The following is a 20821-nucleotide window of genomic DNA, read 5'->3' as shown; positions in this document are numbered from 1 at the left end:
ATAAGATAAGAGGGGGTTGGTGTTTCTTTAGCCTCTCTGTGCAATGCAGGTGCTTTCAGCCCACACAGACTGTATACTCAGACACCTGTGCTCCATTCCTACACCCCAAAAGGATAGGTGGGGAGCTGTGGTCCCTTACCCTTTCTGGGCAACTGGAGGTACTTTCAGTTCACATGAATTGGTTCGTTGAATGCCTGGGACTCTACCCCCACCCCACCCCATAGAGTAGGAGGGGTCTGTGTTTCCTCAGCCTATCTGGGCAACTGCAGGCACTTTTAGCCTGCATAAATTAGACTGTTAGACACCTGTATCTCTACCCCTACCCCTGCTAGGACAAAAGTGAGGCAGTATCTCACCAGCCTTTATGGGCAATTGCAGGTGCTTTTGTCCCACACAGACTAAATAGTTGGACACCTGTGGAACCACCCCCACCCCCAATAGGATAAGAAGGAGCTGGTGTTTCCTCAGCTTCTCTGGGCAATGACAGGTACTTTCAGCCTGCATGTACTGAACAGTTGGGTGCTGGTGGTTTCATCCCCCAATAAAATAGGAGTGGAGCAGTGTTTTCTTAGCCTCTCTGGGCAGCTGCAGGTGTTTTTTGCCTGCATGGACTGGTCTGTTGGGTGCTTGTGGTTCCATCCCCGCCCCTTAAAGGGCAAAAGGGACAGTATTCCCTCAACTTCTCCGGGAACTGGAGGTGCTTTCAAGCTACATGGATTAGATTGTTGGGCACTTGAAGGGTTCATCCCCATCCCTAGCAGGGGAGGGGGAGGTAGGTGCTATATCAGTCTACCTGGGCAACTGCAGTCAGTTTTGGCCCACATGGCTTAGTTTGCTGCCCATGCTCACAGAGACATCCCACCCAGGCAAGGAGAAAGGGGCATGAAGTTTCGTTAGTCTCTCTGAGCAACTGCAGACAGTCTTGGTCTGCATGGCTTGGATTACTACACACATCTGTGTCTTTGTCCCTACCCCTGGCACAGGAGAAAGGTGGGAGAAGCTTCATCAGTTCCTGGGGCAACACAGGCTGCATCAACCTTCAGAGCTCCCAGAACCAACTACATCCTCAGTTCCTACTACACAACCAGCAAGGGAGAAAGGGCAAGAAAGCCTAAACTAAAGAGAGAAGCTGTACCTAGAAAAAATATATCTAGTAAGCCACCAACAAAAAATTACAATCCATACCAAGAAACAGGAAGATATGGCCCAGTCAAATGAATAAGATAAGGCTCCAGATGACATAAAGGAGTTGAGAAAACTAACCATAAATGTTCAAACAAGTCTCCTTAAATTCAATGAGCTGACTGAAGAGATCAAGGATAATAAGAAGACACTAGGTGAGCACAAAGAAGAATTTGAAAGCATACCTAGAAAAATAGCAGATTTTATGGCAATGAAAGGCACAATAAATGAAATAAAAAATACACTGAAGGTATATAACAGCAGATGTGAGGAGGCAGAAGAAAGGATCAGTGAGTTGGAAGATATGGCCTCTGAAAGCAAACATACAAAAGAACAGATGAAGAAAAGAATGGAAAAACTGAACAGGGTTTCAGGGAACTAAATGACAGCAAGAGATGTGCGAATATATGTGCTGTGAGTGTCCCAGAAGGAGAAAAGAAGAGAAAAGGGGCAGAAGGAAATTTGAAGAAATCATGGTTGAAAATTTCCCAACCCCATTGAAGGACATAGATAACCATGTCCGAGAAGCACAACATACTCCCATTCAAAAAATCCAAATAGACCTACTCTAAGACACTGATCAGAATCACAATTGCCAAAGACAAAGAGAGATTTCTGAGAGCAGCAAGAGAAAAATGATGCATCATGTACAATGGATACCCAATAAGATTAAGTGTCAATTTCTCATCAGAAATCATGGAGGCAAGAAGTCAGTGGTGTGATAAAATATTTCAGATACTGCAAGAGATACACTGCCAGCCAAGAATCTTATATCCAGCTAGATTGTCTTTCAAAAATGAGGGCAAATTTAAAATATTCACAGATAAATGCAAACTGAGAGAGTTATAACCAAAAGACCAGTTTTGTAGAAACTACTAAGGGGAATGCTACAACTTGAAAAGGAAAGATAGGAGAGGGAGGTTTGGATGAGAGTCTAGAAAATAAGATTATATCAGTAAAAGTAACTAAAAGCATGAAAAGAGTGGTGAAAATAAAATGACAGATAAAACTCAAAATGAAAATGGGTGAGGTAAGAATTGCCTTTACAGTAATAAAATTGAATGTTACTGGATTAAACTCCCCAATCAAAACACACAGACAGGTGGAATGAATAAGAAGGTTTGAGCTATCTATATGTTGTCTACACAAGACTTGCCTTAGACCCAAGGATACAATAGATTGAAAATTAAAGGCTGGAGAAAGAGATTCCATGCATGCAGTAACCAAGAAAAAAAAAAAAGCTGGAGTAGTGATAGTTATATTGGATGAAATAGCCTTTACAAATAAAACTTTCATTAGAGACAAGTAAGGATATTGTATATTAATAAAGGGCAATTCACCAGGAAAAAATAATAATCATAAATGTATATGCATCTAACCAGAATGCCCCAAATTACATGAGGCAAACACTAGCAAAACTAAAGGGAGAAACCCATCCAGCTGGGGCAGAACAGTCTATTTAACAAATGGTGCTAGGAGAACTGGTTATCCCTTGCCAAAAGAAAGAAAGAGGACCCTTGTCTCACAAGTTATACAGAAATTAACTCAAAATGGATCAAAGAGTTAAATATAAAATCTACAGCCATTAAGCTCCTAGAAGAAAATGTAGGGAAGCATCTTCAAGACCTAGTAGTAGGTGGTAGATTTTTAAACCTTACACCAAAAGCACAAACAATGAAAGAAAACATGAGTAAATGGGACCTCCTCAAACTTAAATGCTTTTGTGATTCAAAGAACTTTGTCAAGAAACTGAAAAGGCAGCCCACTCAATGGGAGAAAATATTTGGAAAACCACATAGCTGGTTAGGGTTTGATTTCCATGCTATATAAAGGGATCATACAACTCAACACTAAAGAGCAAGCAATTCAATTTAAAAATGGACAAAATACTTAGACATTTCTCCAAAGAGTAAATGGAAATGTACAAAAAGCACATGAAAAATGTTCAATATCACCAGCTATTAGGGAAATGCAAATCAAAATGACAATGAGGTATGATCTCACACCACATAGAATGGTCGTTATTTAAAAAAAAAAACAACAGAAAGTAGTAAGTGCCAGAGAGGATTTAGAGAAGTAGAAACACTTCTCCACTGTTGGTGGGAATGTAAAATGGTGGAGACTCTATGGAAAACAGTTTGGCGGTTCCTCAGGAAGCTAAATAAAAATTGCTATATGATCCAGCAATTCCTCTATTAGGAATATATCCAGAAGAACTAAAAACTGTGATGCAAACAGACTTTTGCACACTGATGTTCATAGCAACATTATGCACAATTGATAAAAGATGAAAATGACCCAAGTGTTGATCTACTTATGAATAGATAAAAATGTGGTATATACATATGATGGAATACTATGCTGCTGTAAGAAGAAATTAAATTGGGACACATATTATAATATGGATGAACCTTGAAGACATTGTGCTAAGTAAAATAAGCCAGACACAAAAGGACAAATATTGCATGGTCTCACTAATGCAAACTAAAAATGAAGTCTAAGTGCATGGAGTTAAAACCTAGAGTATGGGTTATTAGAAGGTAAGAGGAGAACTGAGAAGTTGTACTGATATTTAATGTATGTAGAAGAAGTTTTAACTAACTTGACTGCAAAAGTGTGGAAATGGATAGAGAAGGTAACACATTACAGTGAGTTGAACTAATGCAGCTGGTTTATAAATGGGATTGTGGCTGAAAAAGGGGTAGTCTAGTGATGTAAATGTCAAATGATGGAAAGCTAGAGAATAATCTAGGGACTGAATAGCATAGTGAACCGAGAGGTGGACGAGAATTGTGGTTACTAGTACAAATACAAGAAAATGTCCTTCTATAAACTAGAACAAATGTACATCACTATTGCAAGGTGGTAAGAATGAGGAGAAGCATGGGAAAAATGCAATTAATGTGATCTATGGAATATAGTTAACAGCAATACTTTAATATTATATCACTAAAAGTACTTGCATCAATGCCAAAGATGTACTGTGATAATAATAAGGGGATATGGAAAAAATATACCAAACGTATGCTATAGACCATAGTTAGTAGCAATAGTCTGATGATATTATCTCATAATTTGTAACAAACACTGCACAATAATTTTATGTGTTGGGGGAGGCTGTATGGAAATTCCACACATGTGCATGATTGTTTTGTAAGTTCACAACCTCTCTAATAAAAATATATATATTTTAAAGTATGGAGGATTCCTATGAACTCCCACACATACATACATTTTCCCCTATTATTAGCACCATCTTAACTGTTTTCTTCTAGTACTTTCTATTTCATCTAATATTACCTACTTATGTGGTACTCTTAAGAACTACTAACAGAGACTTGAATCTGCCGTGTTGCTTATGACACCAAGTACTTATTCAAATTCCTTCCTCTGTGCAGATGGTCTTTCCTGGCCCTCGGCCCTTCAAGATCTAGCTTGTGTGCCATCTCTTCTATTAAGTCCCACCATTACCCCCATCCTCTCAACTGAAAGAACTGAATACACCATCCTTGGGGCCCCACTCTACCTGTACATCTCTCAGTCTTAGTAACAATTAATTCCATTTGATTGGTTTATTGTCTACCTCTTACCCGACACAGGCCTTATTTTTTCTTGGATATATGATGCATATATACTTGTTGAATATTTGAGTAGTTATTCAACAACTATTGAGTACCTACTCTTTATTAATACTTGCTAGAAGTCACAAATACACAGATTTTATTTCTACTAATGACTTCACAAACCAGTGGGGAAAAGAGACGTATAAAAGTAAACTAGGTCCTGCTCTCTTGCCTCTGGATGCATTCCTGTCCTCTGAGCACCGCTCTCGACATTTTTCCTCTGCCAAGTGGCCACGCAAGTAAAACCTGGGGATTTATAACCTATAATGGGAAATTGTAGCCTATAAATCAGCCCTCTTTATCCCTTTTCAGCCCCTTCCTCTCAACCTGGGACCCCTGCTCTGTTATTTTCTCCCATTTCTCTTCCCTCCCTAACTGAATAAATTACTGACCTAAAAAATAATAATAATGAATAAATAAATAAAACTAAGCAAACTTAGAAGTCTGAACAAGTGATGAAGTTGAGCTATTACTTAGGCAATGAACACATTAAAATACGCTTTTAATCTCTCTTTTATGGTTTTCATAATCTGAAGACATGTTTTAACAATATATGCCGCATTATTTTCAGCATATACCAAACCCATGCTTCTCAAACTAATGTGCATAAAAATCAGATAGGAATCATGTCAAAATGCAGGTTCTGACTCAGTACGTGAGGAGGAGGCCTGAGATTCTGCATTTCCAACAAGCTCCCAAGGATCTTCAATACTGCTGGTCCACAGATAACACTTTGAGCAGGAAGGCTCTGAACAATTCATATCAACATAGAAAAATTTTCACGGTGACACTTATTTTTGGAAAGGCTCTTCCTGCTCTCTACCTAAACATCCTTCTCTCTATGACTAAATGCGGTGAAAGTTATACCAAGAGAAGATTGAGCAATGCCCAGAAAAATATGACAGGATGACTCTAGGGTGTTCCCTCATGGCCTTCAATTATAGTTTCATACTGCAGGTCTTTGTCCTTGCACTTTAGGTCTGCTGTTTCCAGATGACTCTTAAGACTGTCATCTGGATTTTCACCAACATTCACAATTGGCATCCTTTTCTTGTGTACCCCAGACTTAAACCATAATATCGAAGACCCTTTATGTAAATAGAAATATCTTTCAACGAAACTATAAAACTTTAATCACTTTAATTAAACAAGCATAAAAAGTACTTCTTTAATGTAGCTTTTTTGAAGCAAACTCTGTATGGTTCATTTGTGAGTCTTTTTTCTTATGAATGCATAATGGGTCCTCTGACAACATCCATTAACTTTTTCAACTCATCATCATCTGCCATTCATCATGAAAGCCGAAACCCATTAGATCACTGATTCCTCACTTGTCTCATTTGAATTCTTCCTCTTCCAAGACGAGATCCATATTTGAGCGTTCTTTGCTAGGACTTCCACTCTTCCTCACATCATCACTCAGTGATATTCCAGCCCAAACCAAGCAACCCTATAGAGAAGAAATTACAGCTCTTCCTATCTACTATTCCATTTACCTTCCTACAATTTACAGTACTGGTGCTATTTACAAGATAGTCTTGGGTCTTTGGTGTTCCCTCGCACACAGCTATGGTAACATTTTCCCTCACCAAGGAGCAGTGAATTGAACAGAAGTGGAACGTTTTCACCACGCAGGATACACGGAAGGTCCTGGAAGCCTTAGCTACCACTGTTAGTTGCCTGTGCCATAGTCTGGGGAGTATTCATCTAAATGACCTTAATTCCTTCTCCCATGGTCTCATTTAGATTAATGCCAAAGATGATGAAGGTGTCCTTGTTGGGTCCTGGGACAATGTCTATGCTTATGGCATTCCCCCGTCTGCCTGGACTGGAAGTGTTGACATCCTATTGGAATACCAGAGTTCTAAGACCCCAGTCCGGTATGGCCAGTGCTGGGTTTTTGCCGGCGTCTTTAACACATGTAAGTATCCAAATGAGTGATTTTTTAAAAACGTAAAACAGATTCATTTCTTTTTTTTTTTCTTTTTTTTTCTTTTTTTGGGTATGTGGTTTATTTTTATTTTTTTTTAATTGACTTTGTAATAATATTACATTAAAAATATATATGTGAGGTCCCATTCAACCCCACCTCCCCACCCCACCTCTCCCCCCCCCAACAACACTCGTTCCCATCATCATGACACATCCATTGGATTTGGTAAGTACATCTTTGTGCACCTCTGCACCTCATAGACAATGGTCCACATCATGGCCCATACTCTCAAGGCATTATACCTAAAATCTGGCAAAAAGAACCGGCAGCCTTTGTTATCTATAGAATTTATATGTGAATATTCTGGGATGTAGTCAATGCATTATTAAATTGTGCTGGGTCAGATATGCTTATAGTTTCTCTTTGACTGCACAATCTTTATAGGAAGAATGATGGACCATTTATCACATAATCCATCATTAAACATTCAGAGAAATGGAGGATCATAGAGGCCAGCTAAGGATATGGGGAAAAAGATAAGCCTTTTCTTTCCAGTACTGCCACCCCCACTATTTTTAAAAGGCTAAAATGGTGAAACAAAATATCTTTTGAAATAAAAGATATATACTACTTAGTTTTCATCAAGGAGTTTTGTAAATATGCTTATTTGCATAGGGTTTAGAAGGCTTGTAAGTATATCTACTTAATTTTGATGGAAGGGATCATGGCAGGTGGTCTTATCTCTATTTTTACGTATGTAACTCTCCACACCCCCGAGTAATTTGACATCAGAACCTAATGAACAACCTCTACCTCTCCAGTTTGCCTTCTGGCCTTTAATCCACCCAACATGCAATCTATGGAGGGAAACTTATGGGAACAGAATTGTTCTCTTCAGCCTCATGCATCATTTTTCAAAATGGCATTTGCGTCTCCAGGCCCAGCCAATGTTATAGTTAATTCAGTGAATATTTTTAAAATTACATTTGTCTCCGTATGTCTTCATCATCGGTAATGATTTTCATTCACATACCATTTCTATAGCCTCAGAGAAAATATTAAGCTAGAGACCGAATTTCCTTTCTGCCTGCACATGAACAGAGAATATTTTACCTAGTTAGCATTTTTAAAATCAGAAAAACCAAGTAGGGGATGGAGGTCAGAGTGAGACCACTTTTTAAACCGATTGTGAAACCTGTCAGTTTCAGCTCAAAGGTGCAACGGTCTAAGAATTAGTGACCCAAGGGGAAAGAAATCAAGTTTTGTTTTGTTTTCCCCCCATGGTATCAAACAGAATAAAATTATTTTCTTAGCCCCTTGGGTATACCCAAGGGCTCAACAAAAATATATTTCCTGGGTGCAATAAAGATTAAAAAAAAAAACCTAGACGCACTTATCTTGGAAGTTCTAGAGAGAAGCCTGAACTTCATGGTGGGCTAAGATTTTGTCAAGGCTACCCAATGTGGGCATCCACTGTAGTGAAATGATTTCAGGAAAACAGAAAGGGCCCTCTACCTCCCCAAGTTCACCCCCTCCCTGAAGTTTTACCACCCCAGCATAATTCCTTTGGGATTAGAACCAAGTAAAAAAGCAAATACCTTACATCCATGTATATCTTTTATATAAAGGGATCCTTAGATGGGTTCCTGAAAATGGGCGTAGGTAGTCATTTTCAAAAAGGTAGAAGCACCCTCTGGAGAAGTTGAGAGTAAACTCGAAGAGGAGAATTGGAGGGAAGGAGGTGCTAGAGCTCAATGTCAAGCCTCACCTACCTTATTATTATAAGTCTCCCACACTCTCAAGTACTGACTTCCAAGATTATTCTCTTGAAGGTGGATAGTCTTTGGTGAAAAATGCTAAACTATTCTGAGAACAAAAAGGCAAGCCAAGTCATTAATCTTAAAATTGTCAGCTGAATTACTTTCAATGAGCCCTGATGGCTGGAGGCTCGGGAGCCAGGGAAGGTATTTGAATTAAGTTTAATCAATAGGTACATATGGCAAGAGATGCATCCAGGTAATTTATTATCTAACAATTAAAATGAATCTGTGGTGTCACCCTCCACTGAGTGACGCAGAGCACGTTCCAACCAGGGAAGCAAACCCCACTGAGGACTCACCTTGTGAGTTCCTTATTTCCTATTAGTGGTTTGTTGTTGCTGTTTTTTAAATTATTATTTTTGAAAACATAGCCCCATTAACTGGACTAAAATAATACCATTTTGATGATTGTGAGATTAGAAACTACACAATTAGAACCCTGTCATTGGGATTCTATTCCATTTGGCTCCATTTGGAGTCAACTGCTGTTTTAAACAATCACACTTGAGATTTGTTTCTGCAAATCTCATGCTTTAAAACAGTCTCTCTTCTTCGATGTGGAACATTGGGGACTTCTGAGCTTTCTATGTTGGTAAAGAAGAAATTTCCTTACAAGAAAGAATTTTCCACTAAGCATTTGTTAACTTTTGGTGATATTTTCAGCAATGGCCTGTCTTCCTTTCTTGTAGTTTTGCGATGCCTTGGGATACCAGCACGAGTCGTTACCAATTACTTCTCAGCTCATGATAACGATGCCAATTTGCAAACGGACATCTTCCTGGAAGAAGATGGGAGTGTGAATTCCAAACTCACAAAGGATTCTGTGTGGTGAGTTTGATACACAAGGGCATTTGCCAGTATCACATTTAAGTGGCATTACACATTTACCACAGGACGGATTCGGTCAAATGTTTCTTTGTCTTCTATTTTAAGGACACTTCAATACCATAGGCAGAAGTGTCTGATTGTCAGAAATTGTTTTTAGCTAATGAATTAGAAATGTTACTGAACAGGCAGCTTAAGTTCCTAGTAATAAAGATCGATTACTTTATTTCCACAGCAGCTACCAAGAAAAGGGCACAGTTTCAGCTGCTTGATGAGCCTACACTAGCTCCTTTCTTAGTACATTAATAGAATGGTTGATGGCACGGGTATTAGAGCCAAGTTTTCTAGTTAGTAAGCTAAGAGCAAAACAGAGCACATTGGAAAGGTGCTATTCATAGGGTCTACGGATGTGCAGTCTTTTAAAATTCTTTTAACAGTTTTATCAGAGGAGTGTTGCTAAGAGATCTCCATTTCACAGATGAAGAAACTGAGGCCCACAGAGGTTAAAGTAATTTTTTCAAGGTCACACGTCTGGTATGCTGGGGATAGAACCCAAGTGCATCTAATCGTTAGCCCCAACCCCAATGTGTGATTGCTCTTTGAATATAAAGATGCTGTTCCCCTTTATTTGCATCCTCGCCTTTCATTCCGAGATAATAATGGGCAAGTTGAAACTGTTACCAAATACCAGCCACGTGGCTTCTTACATTGCTTTCAGCAGTTGCATCTCAAGTTAGCTATCCCAAAGAAATGTCCTTTTTCTGTGTGACCCCTTTAGTCTAAAACAATACACTCAAAAGAAGGAGAAAACTCCTAGGAGCCCAAACTGAAAGAATATTTACAAAGGTCTATATTGGAGGAAATTGGAGCATCATTTCAGCTCTTGCCAGGCACTGAAACAGGTGGAATTTCCAAGCCAAAATTTGTCTCATAAGGTTGCTCTTTACAAGTAATAAAGTGAAAACACTGTCAGTTGTAAAATCATCCAGAAGGGGATGGTAGGAAGTTATAAGCTCATTTTAAGAGAAATTAGAAGTTAGAAGTGCCTTAACTCCCCGTGTTACTGGAATGAATCATGGCTGTAGGAGCAAGATTAACTTGCTAGTACCGGTAAACGCTCATTTGAGAATGTTGAAAGAAGGAAATCACTGAACTAGTAGCAAAGTGCTACTATGAATAAAACATAGTGCAGTTCATTTGAAGGGAATGAGCTGAGCAGTGGTAAGCTGGAGAGTTTGGGCAAGAGAAAACCTCAACACTGAAAATTGAACAGCAATTTAAAGAACCATTTAAGCCCCAGAGACTTACAGAATAGCAGCCCTGCGTGTATAAGGAATGAGAAAAAAAACAGACCAAAAGAGCTGCCCCCAAACCCCGTGGGACCATCTAAAATGGAAAAGTGAGACCTGTTTGGCATCACCACTCCGGTTCTCTTCCTAACACATGCGCAGGCGCGCACACACGCAGAGTGCTTTGCAGCCAGTTGCAATTTGAATTTATTTCTCCCTGCATCTTGATCCAAATACAACCCCTTATAAATCTCCTCTGGGCACTCCCACAAATACCCCCCTAGTCCCTAAACAAAATTGATGCAACATTATGAAGATGATAGATCTTGCTCTGGGTTACCCTTTGCGTTTTGGCCTCCTTATCCAAACTTCTCTTTTTTCCTCTCTTATTTTTTGAATTTCTTCCCATACACCTTGGCTCCTTAAGTGCCTTCCTGAAATATTCCAGCACCCCAAAAACAGTGCCCTCGGGTGTAGAACCCTTACCCATCCTCCACAGCCCTATTCTCTCCCGTTGCTTGGCACATAGTAGGTTTTCAGTATCTGGTGGTAGACGAACACACCAAAACCACCCAGAGCAGTGATGAAAGGGACGGGTCGGGTGTGGCTTCAAGTCTTGACTCGGCTGCTCATCTTCTGTTAGACACTTCTCCGTGAATCTCTTTCCTCCACGAGTGTGGGGGCAGCGAGATCCTCCCTCCCTCTGCACCGAGCAGAGTCTGGCAGGTGCCTAATGAGCGTGAGCTGCCGCGCCTGCCTTAGCTTTGTCGCCGGCGCTCATTGCACCGGGGTTTCATCCAAGCAATATGTTGCCGCCAATCAGAGCACGATGAAGCACCTGGAGGTGTGTTTAAATTAAAAGTAGGAGCCTGTGCCTCCCCAGGGCAAACCTTAGAAGCTACAGATGTTCCAGGAAGCCAAGTGTAATCCTAAAATCCTTCTTGATTGAGGAGGTTGGGAGGGTCTCTTCTTGGGTTTGTCACCGCATGTCACACGTGTCGAGCTTCAGTTTGGGCAGGTACTTGCTGTGTGGCCTTGAGAAAATGACTTCACCTCTCTGAACTTCAGTGCCCTCATCAAGTGGAATAAGGAGGCTCTTAGCAAGTTAGTTGCTTGGGTTTCCTGATGTGATGATGAGGTGATCCAGGTAAAGTGCTTTCACAGGGCTTGGCCAAGAGGACCACTCGGCCAGGACATGCTCAGCGAGGTTGTCCGGGAAGGAGCAGGGGCTGCCTCAATGTAGGCTGGCAGAAGGGCAGGGGGGCATCAAGGCTGAAGAGAGGCCGAGGGGAGGGCAGGCATGAGCCGGTGGGCACTGGGTGACCCCTGAGAGGTCTGTGTGTCTTAGGCTGGCAAACAGTGACCTACAGAATTTCCCAGCTAGGGTCTCCGGGGCAGGTAGCTTCACCAAGCCCCAGAGACTGACTGCCCTCCCCAGCCGCCACCTGCTCTCCTCCCTGCCCCGTGCGTGGCTCCTGCTCTGCAGCCCCTTCCTCTTTACCTCTCGCTCAGAGTGTCCACCCCTCCGCAGACCTCAGTGATTCGATCCACCTCGCCCTTCTCTCGCTCGCGCCTCCACCGTCCCGTCGTCATTTAGCTCCCAGCGATAGTTGGCGGTGAGTTCATTTGCCCGGTCAGGGCTCGGTCACTCACAGCCTTCTCTTCTCCGTGGCTCGGTGGAGTCCTGGGGTGCCAGGAACGAGCCAGCAGGGAGGGGTTTCCAGGGAGGGGAATGGCCCAGAACGTGGGCTGCGCTAAACACGTGCCCAAGGCAAGAGCCCGGGGGGCTCCATCTTCTCTGACTTTTCTCCTTTATTGCAACAGACCGCTGCTCTGCCCACTCCCTGGCTTGCTGCCTTGGACTCCTGCGTGTGGGACCTCCCCTCCTTCCGGTCCCCTGGCGTGAGGCCAGTCTCCGCACCGGGGGTCACACAGGCCATGCGGTCAGAGGGAAGGTCCCCTTAGCGACTCCAGGGAGGGAGGGACATCGGAGGGCCCCGCGGAGCTCACTGATGGAGCCTCAGAGAAGGAAATGAAATTCCGAGTGGGCAAATGCGTGCAGGCATATCCCGGGGGGAGCACGGGAGCCCCTGTCCCCAGGGTGCCCGTGGCCTCTGAATTACGTGACTCCTCCCGGGACGGCATCTCCGAGTCACTGCAGTTTAATGCAGTCGCCTGCTCCCTGTGTGCTGCCGTCACAGCCGCTGGGCAGCGATCAACAACCACTTGGCCTCACCTTGGACTAGCTCGGTTTTGGCCGCCTCATTATCAAAGGTCATGGCAGAAATAGAAACCATTTGAGAAGGAAGGGATGGTGGCGCTTGTTAGGGTCATGAAACATATTTCAGCAAACGGCTTCTTTCCTTCCAAATGAAAGCATTACCCTTTGTCCTTTTGCTGCAGAGGACGCAGTCAGTTTTGATGATTCTGGGTGGAGGAACCTTTTCCTACCTTCAGATTTGCGTGTCTGACTCGACCCCCACCGGGATGCAAACCGGGCTTGGGGAAGCAAGCTCTTATCCTTTTTGTCTCACCCCTGTGTAACATGCAGGGCGGAGGGCAGGCACTTAAGAAATTGTACTGGCTGAAAAAATTTTAAATGCTTGTCTAACAGGAAAAATTACTATTTAATCACTCTGAATCCTTAGTGTTAAAAACACGATTTAATCTCTCTGAATCCTTAGTGTTTGGTCCTAACACACCAAACACTAAGGATTCAGAGAGAAATGAATGAGGGTCTCTGCCCTTGAGAAGCTCCATCCAGCAGCCACATATACAACACTATAAAACTCCAAGGTGAGCTAGAGCAAGGGGACAGGGCAGGACTTCCTTCCTAAGCGCAGGGGAGCAAGGAGAAAGACTCCTCCCGCAGGAAATGCCACAGAGACGGAGCAGTTACTCTCCCTGCGGTTTTCCTGCTGAGCTGGTCAACAGTGGAATGCCTGGGAAACGCCCTTGGCTCACAGATGAAACCTAGAGGTCTTACAACTGTAAAAGTCCACGAGACTGAAATGAGGCGACCAAAGACCAGTCAGCTTCAAGGACCAGGTACAAGGCCCAGGGCGTCACCCAGAGTTACCACGTGTTCTTTTGACCACAGTTGTTGGGACTGAAACTGCCCTGGTCCTTTGTGTGCCCTCCTGAACTTCAGCCAAGAGAAAACCTGGCCCTCCTGCAAGCAGCAGTGCCCCCCCCCCCTCCATTGTGCACGCACAGCCGGGGAGCAGGAGGGGCTCTGCTTATGGGTGGAGGTGGAGCGCTATTAGCCACCCCCCTCCATCTCTCCCTGCCCCCTGTCCTAGAGCCAGGGTGGCCTCAACCCATCCGGGGCCCCCTCCTTTAAGGCTAACTCGCCCCTCGCTGCTCTCAGCGTTAGAGGGTCAAATAGTCAACCATCTTCCAGATTCCCTTAGAACCAGCAGCAACCCTTGTCCAGCTCCTAAGCCACTCCCCTCAGACTCCCCTTTCCCATCCGGCTCACAATCCCAGAGGAGGGCAGTTGGAAGCGGGATGGGAGAGCGTGCTAAGCCCTCTGGGATGTCAGGAGAAGAGGGCAGAAAACATGAACACAGTCCCGCTGCTCTACCCGCCTGCTGCTGACATTGCCATTAACAGACATAGAAACAGTCTAAAGCAGGGTTTTAAACATTTTATATGACGCTAAAGATCATTGTGAAAACTGTGGGTGCTAAAGCGATTAACGAGTATTCCCATGATTGTCTTTTCGTTTGAAATTAAGTAGGTTTGGTTCAAGTCCCTTTTTCAATTTTGGTTTTCCAAAGAATGGTGAATTAGTGAATTTTTATTTATCTGTCTCAGCTCAAACTTGCGACAATCTAAGAATTAGTCAGTGATTCAAGTGGAAAGAAATCACAAGTTCTGTTTTGCTTTTCCCCATGGCATCACGAGAAAACATCAAAGCGAGTCAAACTGTTCTTGTCATTCTTTTCTCCTCTCTCCTCTCTCCATGTGCAAGGCATATGGAGAGTTCTGCCACTGACGAGCTGGGTGACTTTGGCAGGTCACTCACCTTCTTTGGGCCTTAATTTTCTCATACGTAAATTTAATCTTTGTCCTGATGAGCTCTTGAGTCCTTTCCAATAAAATTTACTTAAAATCAGTTTATTGCTCTTAAGCTATGGCTTTCTCCAGTGTTTGCCAGGTTCTGCCACTTTTTCTAAGGCCCTGCCCACCTTCATCCACACATAGGTAAAACTTTACAAGCTGGCTTCACCCGAGCTGCCCAGGAAGAAAAGAAGCAGGAATCAAAGGCATCACAGTAAATTTCTGCAACTACTAGGCTAGCCTCAAGGAGCAAAAAGATTCCAACTGCCTTCAATATTTTTGGAAAACTTACAGTTGATATTGTTTGGTTTTTATTTTTTAACTCCAAGTGTAAAAAAAACAATCTCTGTCCTACAAAGAGAAGTATTGAGATTTAAAGCTCTTTCAAAGGAAATTTTAGAGTAGAAATGGCCCAGCTTTCACACATGGAGCCTGCCCTGGCAGGTAATGCAGCACCAATCTTATTTCTCTCTGCAGTCCCAGCACCCGATGTGGGGATTTGTACATTGTAGAGTTATTTTTAAGGTAGGCAGTTCCACCTCGCACGTTGTTTTAGACAGTGTGTACCTGCTAGTGCTCTGTTGTTGGATTTTTGTGCTGTTATCTTAAGTTTTAAATGATGGCTATGAAAAAAAAAAAAAAAGAATTATCCAAAAAGGAATCCAAATAGAAAAGTTACCAAAAAAAGTCTGACTATAGCTCAAACTGCTTTAAGATCCTTAGGAGTTTTCAAAATTCTCCTATGGTGCAGCAAATATGCCAGTTCTTCACAGTTTCGGAAGATATTTCTTTTCAAACAGATTCTCTTGTTAACCACATTTCTTTCAGCCAAAGTGTTTTTAGGAAAGTCACCCAGAGCTAGATGTTGTGGTCTGTGATTGAAAGACTAAGAATATACTCCATGACTGCACACCAGAGTCTTGAGCAGAAAGGATTTAAAAAGTTATTTGTACTGCCAGAATAAAATAACTAATGTTTATGGGATACTTTCTTTGTGCCAGGCTCTGATCTAAATGGGTGACATGTATTAGGTCACTTAAATCCTTACAACAGCTCGTTAAGGTAATGACATTTATTATCCTCATTTATACAAGAAGAAACTGAGACACAGTAACTTAACCATGGGCATCCAGCCAGTAAGTGGGCAGAGCCAGGATTACAAATCCTGCCCACACTCTTCTGTTTTAAGAGCACCTTCATTGAAATATAGTTCACGTATCATAAAATTTGCCCTGTTCAAGTGCACAATTCAGTAACCTTTAGTTATTATTACCATTATCCAATTCCAGAATATTTTCATCTCCCCAAAAAGTAATTCCATATCCAGGAGCAGCCATTTCCAATTCCTGCCTCTCACTGGCGACCACTAATCTACTATCTGTCTCTGTAGATATGCCTATTCTTCACGCTCATATAAATGGCCTTTTGTGCCTGACTTCTTTCACTTTGCATAATATTTTCAAGGTTCATCCATGTTGCAATGTGTACAAATAATTCATTTTATTATATTGCTGAATAATATTCCATTGTATGGATGTAGCAGTTTTGTTTATCCACTCTTCAGTTGATGGACATTTGGGTTGTTTCCACCTTTGGCTATTATGAATAGAACAGCTACGAACATTCCTGTAAAAAATTTTTGTGTGCATGTGTTTTCATTTCTCTTGGGTATATACATAGGCATTGAATTGTCAGGCCATACGGTAACTCTATGTTTAACTCTTTGAGGAACTGCTAGATGTTGTCCACAGCAGCTGCACCATTTTACATTCCCATGGGCAATGTCTGAGAGTTCCAAATCCTCCTCATTCTTGCCAATACCTGTTCTTTTCTTTTTTTAAAAAGTAGGTTATTTATCTTTTTGTTGTTGTGTTTTAAGAGTTCTCTATATATTCTGAATTCCATACCCTTATCAGAATTGCAAATGTTTTCTCCCATGGTTTAAAGATAGTTTTTCTGGATATAAAATTCTTGGCTGAGAGTCTGTTTCTCTCAACACTTTGAGTATGTCATCCACCATCCTCTGACCACAATGGCTTTCAATTAGAAGTCAGGATCCTTATCAAGGATTCCTAGTACATGATGAATAGCTTTACTCATGTTGTTTTCAAGTTTTTCTCTTTGTTTTTCAAAAATTTTATTACAATGTGTCTGTGTGTGAACGTCTTCATGTTTATCCTACATGGTATTCATGGAACTTTTTGGATGTGCATATTTAATGTTTTTCATCAATTTGGATTTGTTTGTTTTTCGGTATTATTTCTTTAACCATTCTTTCTCTCTTCCCTCTCCTTCTGGTGAACTTATTATGTGTATGTTGGTGCACTAGATGGTAATTCACAGGTCTCTGAGATTCTGTTCATTATTTTCCATTATTTTTTGTTTTTGTGTTTTATATTCGATCATCTCAATTGGCCTCTTCAAGTTCACTGATATTTTCTATTTCTCTTTCAAATTTGCTATTGATCCCCTCTCACGAATTCTTCATTTATCATACTTCTCAACTTCAGAATTTCTATTTGGTTCTTTTTAAACAATTTCTATGTATTTATATATCTTCTTTATTTGGTGAGACATCATTTTCACACTTTCCTTAAGGCTTCAGACATGGTTCCCATTTATTCTTTGAACATACTTAAAATGGCTGATGTAAAGTTGTTGTCTAATAAGCCTAATATCTTGTCTTAGATATTAAGTTTCTCTTGACTTTTTTTATGTACAAGTCATATTTTTCTGTTTCTTTTTGTGTCAAAATTTTGTTGAAAACTGGACATTTTCAATAATATAATGTGGCAACTTTCCCTACCAGCTTCTGTTTTGTTGCTATTTTTTATTTTTTGTTCTTGTAGCTTCTAACTTTCCTGAACTAATTCTGTAAAATTATGTTTAATTCTGTAAATGTATTCTATCTCCTGTGTGGCCACTGAAGCCTCTGCTAGGTTAGCTTAGGTATCATCTAATGCTTGGACAGAGATTTTCTTAAATGCCTTGAAGTGGTCATTTCAAGGCTCTCTGGGTGTGTTGGGTTATGCTTTCAGTACTCCAGCAGACAGCTTATCACTCCTTGTTAGTTTTTACTTCTTGCTTCTGCCAAATATCAGGGTTAACTGGAAATGAAAGAGTAGAGCCTTCTCAGGTCTTTCTTGAACATGCACAAAGTTCAGTATATGTTCATGGACTTGTGGATCCTAAAGAATGTGCTAGAGTTTTTCAAAGCCCCCTATGTACATCTCATCCCCTAGTTTTTCTTTTTAAGTGTTTTGGATTACTACTTGTTATCTCCTACTGATATCACCCCTGCAGGCAGCTACAATGTTAAACATTGCCCTTAATTGTTTTGGACAAACATCCTGCAAATAGGGTTGTTCAAACAGTGAGAGCACTGATTCAAGTCAAATACAAAACATCTCTGATAATGGATCTTTCCGGAAAGCTGCCAGGCAAGTTTGACATTTTTCTGGAGTAATTCCAACTTCATTCTATCTCATCCATTGTTTGCTAACTCCAGGTTTCATAGCTACAGTTACAAGCCTGTTGGATTTGAAGACCACCATGGAGCTAGGGAGAAGAGATGCAAATAAGAAAAGTTAAAAATGTCTGAGTTCACTGCTTTTACTGAAATCCATTCATTTTTCTTGATTAAACATTCCTCTGATTGTTGTAAGACTTTGGTTAATTTCCAGAGTTCTATAAAAGTTTTGATACTTTTTGGTAGTATTTTCATTGCTTTTATGGAGAAGCAGATTTTCAAAGGTCCTTATTCTGCCATTCCAGAAGTATCTCCCCAGAGCCCCACTCAAATACTACACAATTGGCTCAAAATGAGGACTTCTGTCACACAGCTGGGCTTTTTGCAAATGCTGAAATTATAGAGACTCTTTGTCATGTATTGTAGTCTCCATCACATAAACCTATTAAAATACATATAATTGTATTTTAATAAATTCTTTTATTCCTCCATTTCTCCTATACATAATAGGGCATTGTATTGAGCCTTTAGAAATTGTGTGTATAGAAAGCTGTTTATGGATTCCATTTCAAAATGATATAGGGGTTTTATGAAATGTTTGTTTAGAAATTAGGAAGAGACATTGTGTCTGTGAAGGTCGAGAATCTCTGTTCTAGCCTCTCCTTTCATTCCTATCATGCACCCAACCTACTCCTGCTGCCAGAATATCTCCAAAGTACACCTTATAACCCCTGTGCTACTCAAGTCTCACTCGAGACTGAACAAAGAGCGAGTCTGACAGGTAGAAAGTCAGAGGTAATTTGAGTACTTCTCAGGAAACTAGGCAGAATGAGTCAAAAAGTAGAAAACATCTAATAAACTACATAGAAACCTCTAAGGTATTTTCCATAATACGAGAATGCCATGTTCTAGTTAATATAAATTCTGCGTAACAGAGAGTCTTCTATATACTATTCAAAGGTTATCAGTCCTCAAATAAGTAGAAGCTGATAAAATATGCAACACCTGAATGTAATTTAATTTCTTTTGATGATTAAGACCTCAGAAAAACTTTATGTAAAAAAGAGCTATCCGCTTTTTAAAATGATACTTTTGAGTATAATACTCATAAACAGCTTTATAATGCAAAATAGTAACTCTGTACCTACTAAACCTTTTGGCTGGACTTTTGAAAATTCAATAATTATTAATTCACTTTGCTGGAATTTATAATAGAAAGTTTTTGTGTACTTTAGAGTATAATTCAGTCTTCTCTTCACTTCCAGCTGGGATGCCAATTCCTAACTTGCTCTGCAAAGTGAGGTTGAGGGGGGTGGGGCCTCAGTTTCAAATGACTCTAGCAGAGGAGACCCAGAAGAGCTCAGAAAGGGGCTTCTGCTGTCATAGCTCTAACTAGCAATGGATGCGTGGATTTGTAGCCAAATTGAACTTCATGTTCTGTCTTTTTCATTTGTTGGTGCCACAATAATAAAACATGTAATAAAAAGAGAGGAAGTATTGAAAGAAGGAGAAAACATTAATCTACTTAATCATTCCCTAGTTTTCTAAACATTCCTGTTAATAAACTTGCCATGATATCCTCTTAATACATATTCAAGAAACCTGCACCTGGAAGGTTAGGAAGAGGATAGAAATGCTGTATTCACAGGACTGAGGAAATACAGAAAACCTTGTGAATGGAAACTTGTTAAGTACTATTTCACTGCATATGTACTTGTATACCCTGGAGCTGGTATTTAGCTGGTATGCACCGGTGTGCATACCAGGGCTTAGAGCCAGCACCGTGTTTGATTGGTCACAGCTTCCAATTGGCTAATTCCTGTATCAGAGCAGTTATTAATTTTTATCATCACTCCTAGTAAGAATTCACCTCAGAGCTTCATTTTGGGAATTACAGTATATACCAAGTCGACATTCCACTTGCAGCTCTGTCCATTGATGACTTGTGCTACAGCAGACTGTGCTTAAGCGGAGGTTTTCTTACTGAACATTGCAGAGCCTCTTCCCTTCATAGGACAAACAAGAACAGATGCCTTCACTCCTTCCCTCTTTTCTTGGTAGGCAATTGTACCTACAGGAATTTCCTTTACCAAATTGGTTGTCCATGGTATCTTCCATTCTTCTCTCCCACAACATCACTGTGAAAAATAAGACCGTGCATAAATGGTGACCCACGGCTTCTTCAGGTGACTTCCAACCTTGGGGAACTGAAGTAATTGAGCTTCAGAGAGTACAGGGGGCAAGCCTGGTGTCCACCTTATATGGACCCTGGGTATCCAAATGCCTCTTCCTGGTTTCAGAACTCTTACAGCCCCTAACAAAGAAGAGCTACGTTCTGAAGTAGTGTAGTTCTCATAGTTTCCAGCTCCATATAAGATTCTTCCTGTGGGCCTCCCTTCCTCTCAAAAATTCTTTTCCTGTATTCCTGCTTTATTTAACTAATGAGATTTTTTTTCTGCCCAGGCTTTCATTTCCACCTTGAAATGTCTTAGACATGCCTCAGAGTCCACCACACTTCTTCCAGTTTCTTTCCACCCCATCCCTGCCGCCATTGGAATGATCACTTCTAGAGCGAGCCACCATTTTCTATCACTGATATAATTGCCCGTGTTGAG

The 20821-nt window shown here is 41.0% G+C and overlaps 1 protein-coding gene across 2 annotated transcripts in view; it reads left to right on the top strand.

Moving 5' to 3' along the window:
• Positions 1 to 20821, top strand: part of F13A1 (coagulation factor XIII A chain) — a 167072-nt gene that overhangs the window by 86026 nt on the left and 60225 nt on the right. For both annotated transcript variants that reach the window (XM_058285190.2, XM_058285191.2), the window contains exons 7-8: positions 6552 to 6726; positions 9248 to 9386. In XM_058285190.2, the coding sequence (XP_058141173.1) occupies positions 6552 to 6726; positions 9248 to 9386 (314 nt within the window). The remainder of the gene's footprint in view (positions 1 to 6551; positions 6727 to 9247; positions 9387 to 20821) is intronic.

This window comes from Dasypus novemcinctus, chromosome 22, assembly GCF_030445035.2.
Source record: "Dasypus novemcinctus isolate mDasNov1 chromosome 22, mDasNov1.1.hap2, whole genome shotgun sequence".
Classification (NCBI taxonomy): Eukaryota; Metazoa; Chordata; class Mammalia; order Cingulata; family Dasypodidae; genus Dasypus; species Dasypus novemcinctus.
Note: the sequence above shows the minus strand (reverse complement) of the source record. Positions and strands in the feature narration are given on the sequence as shown.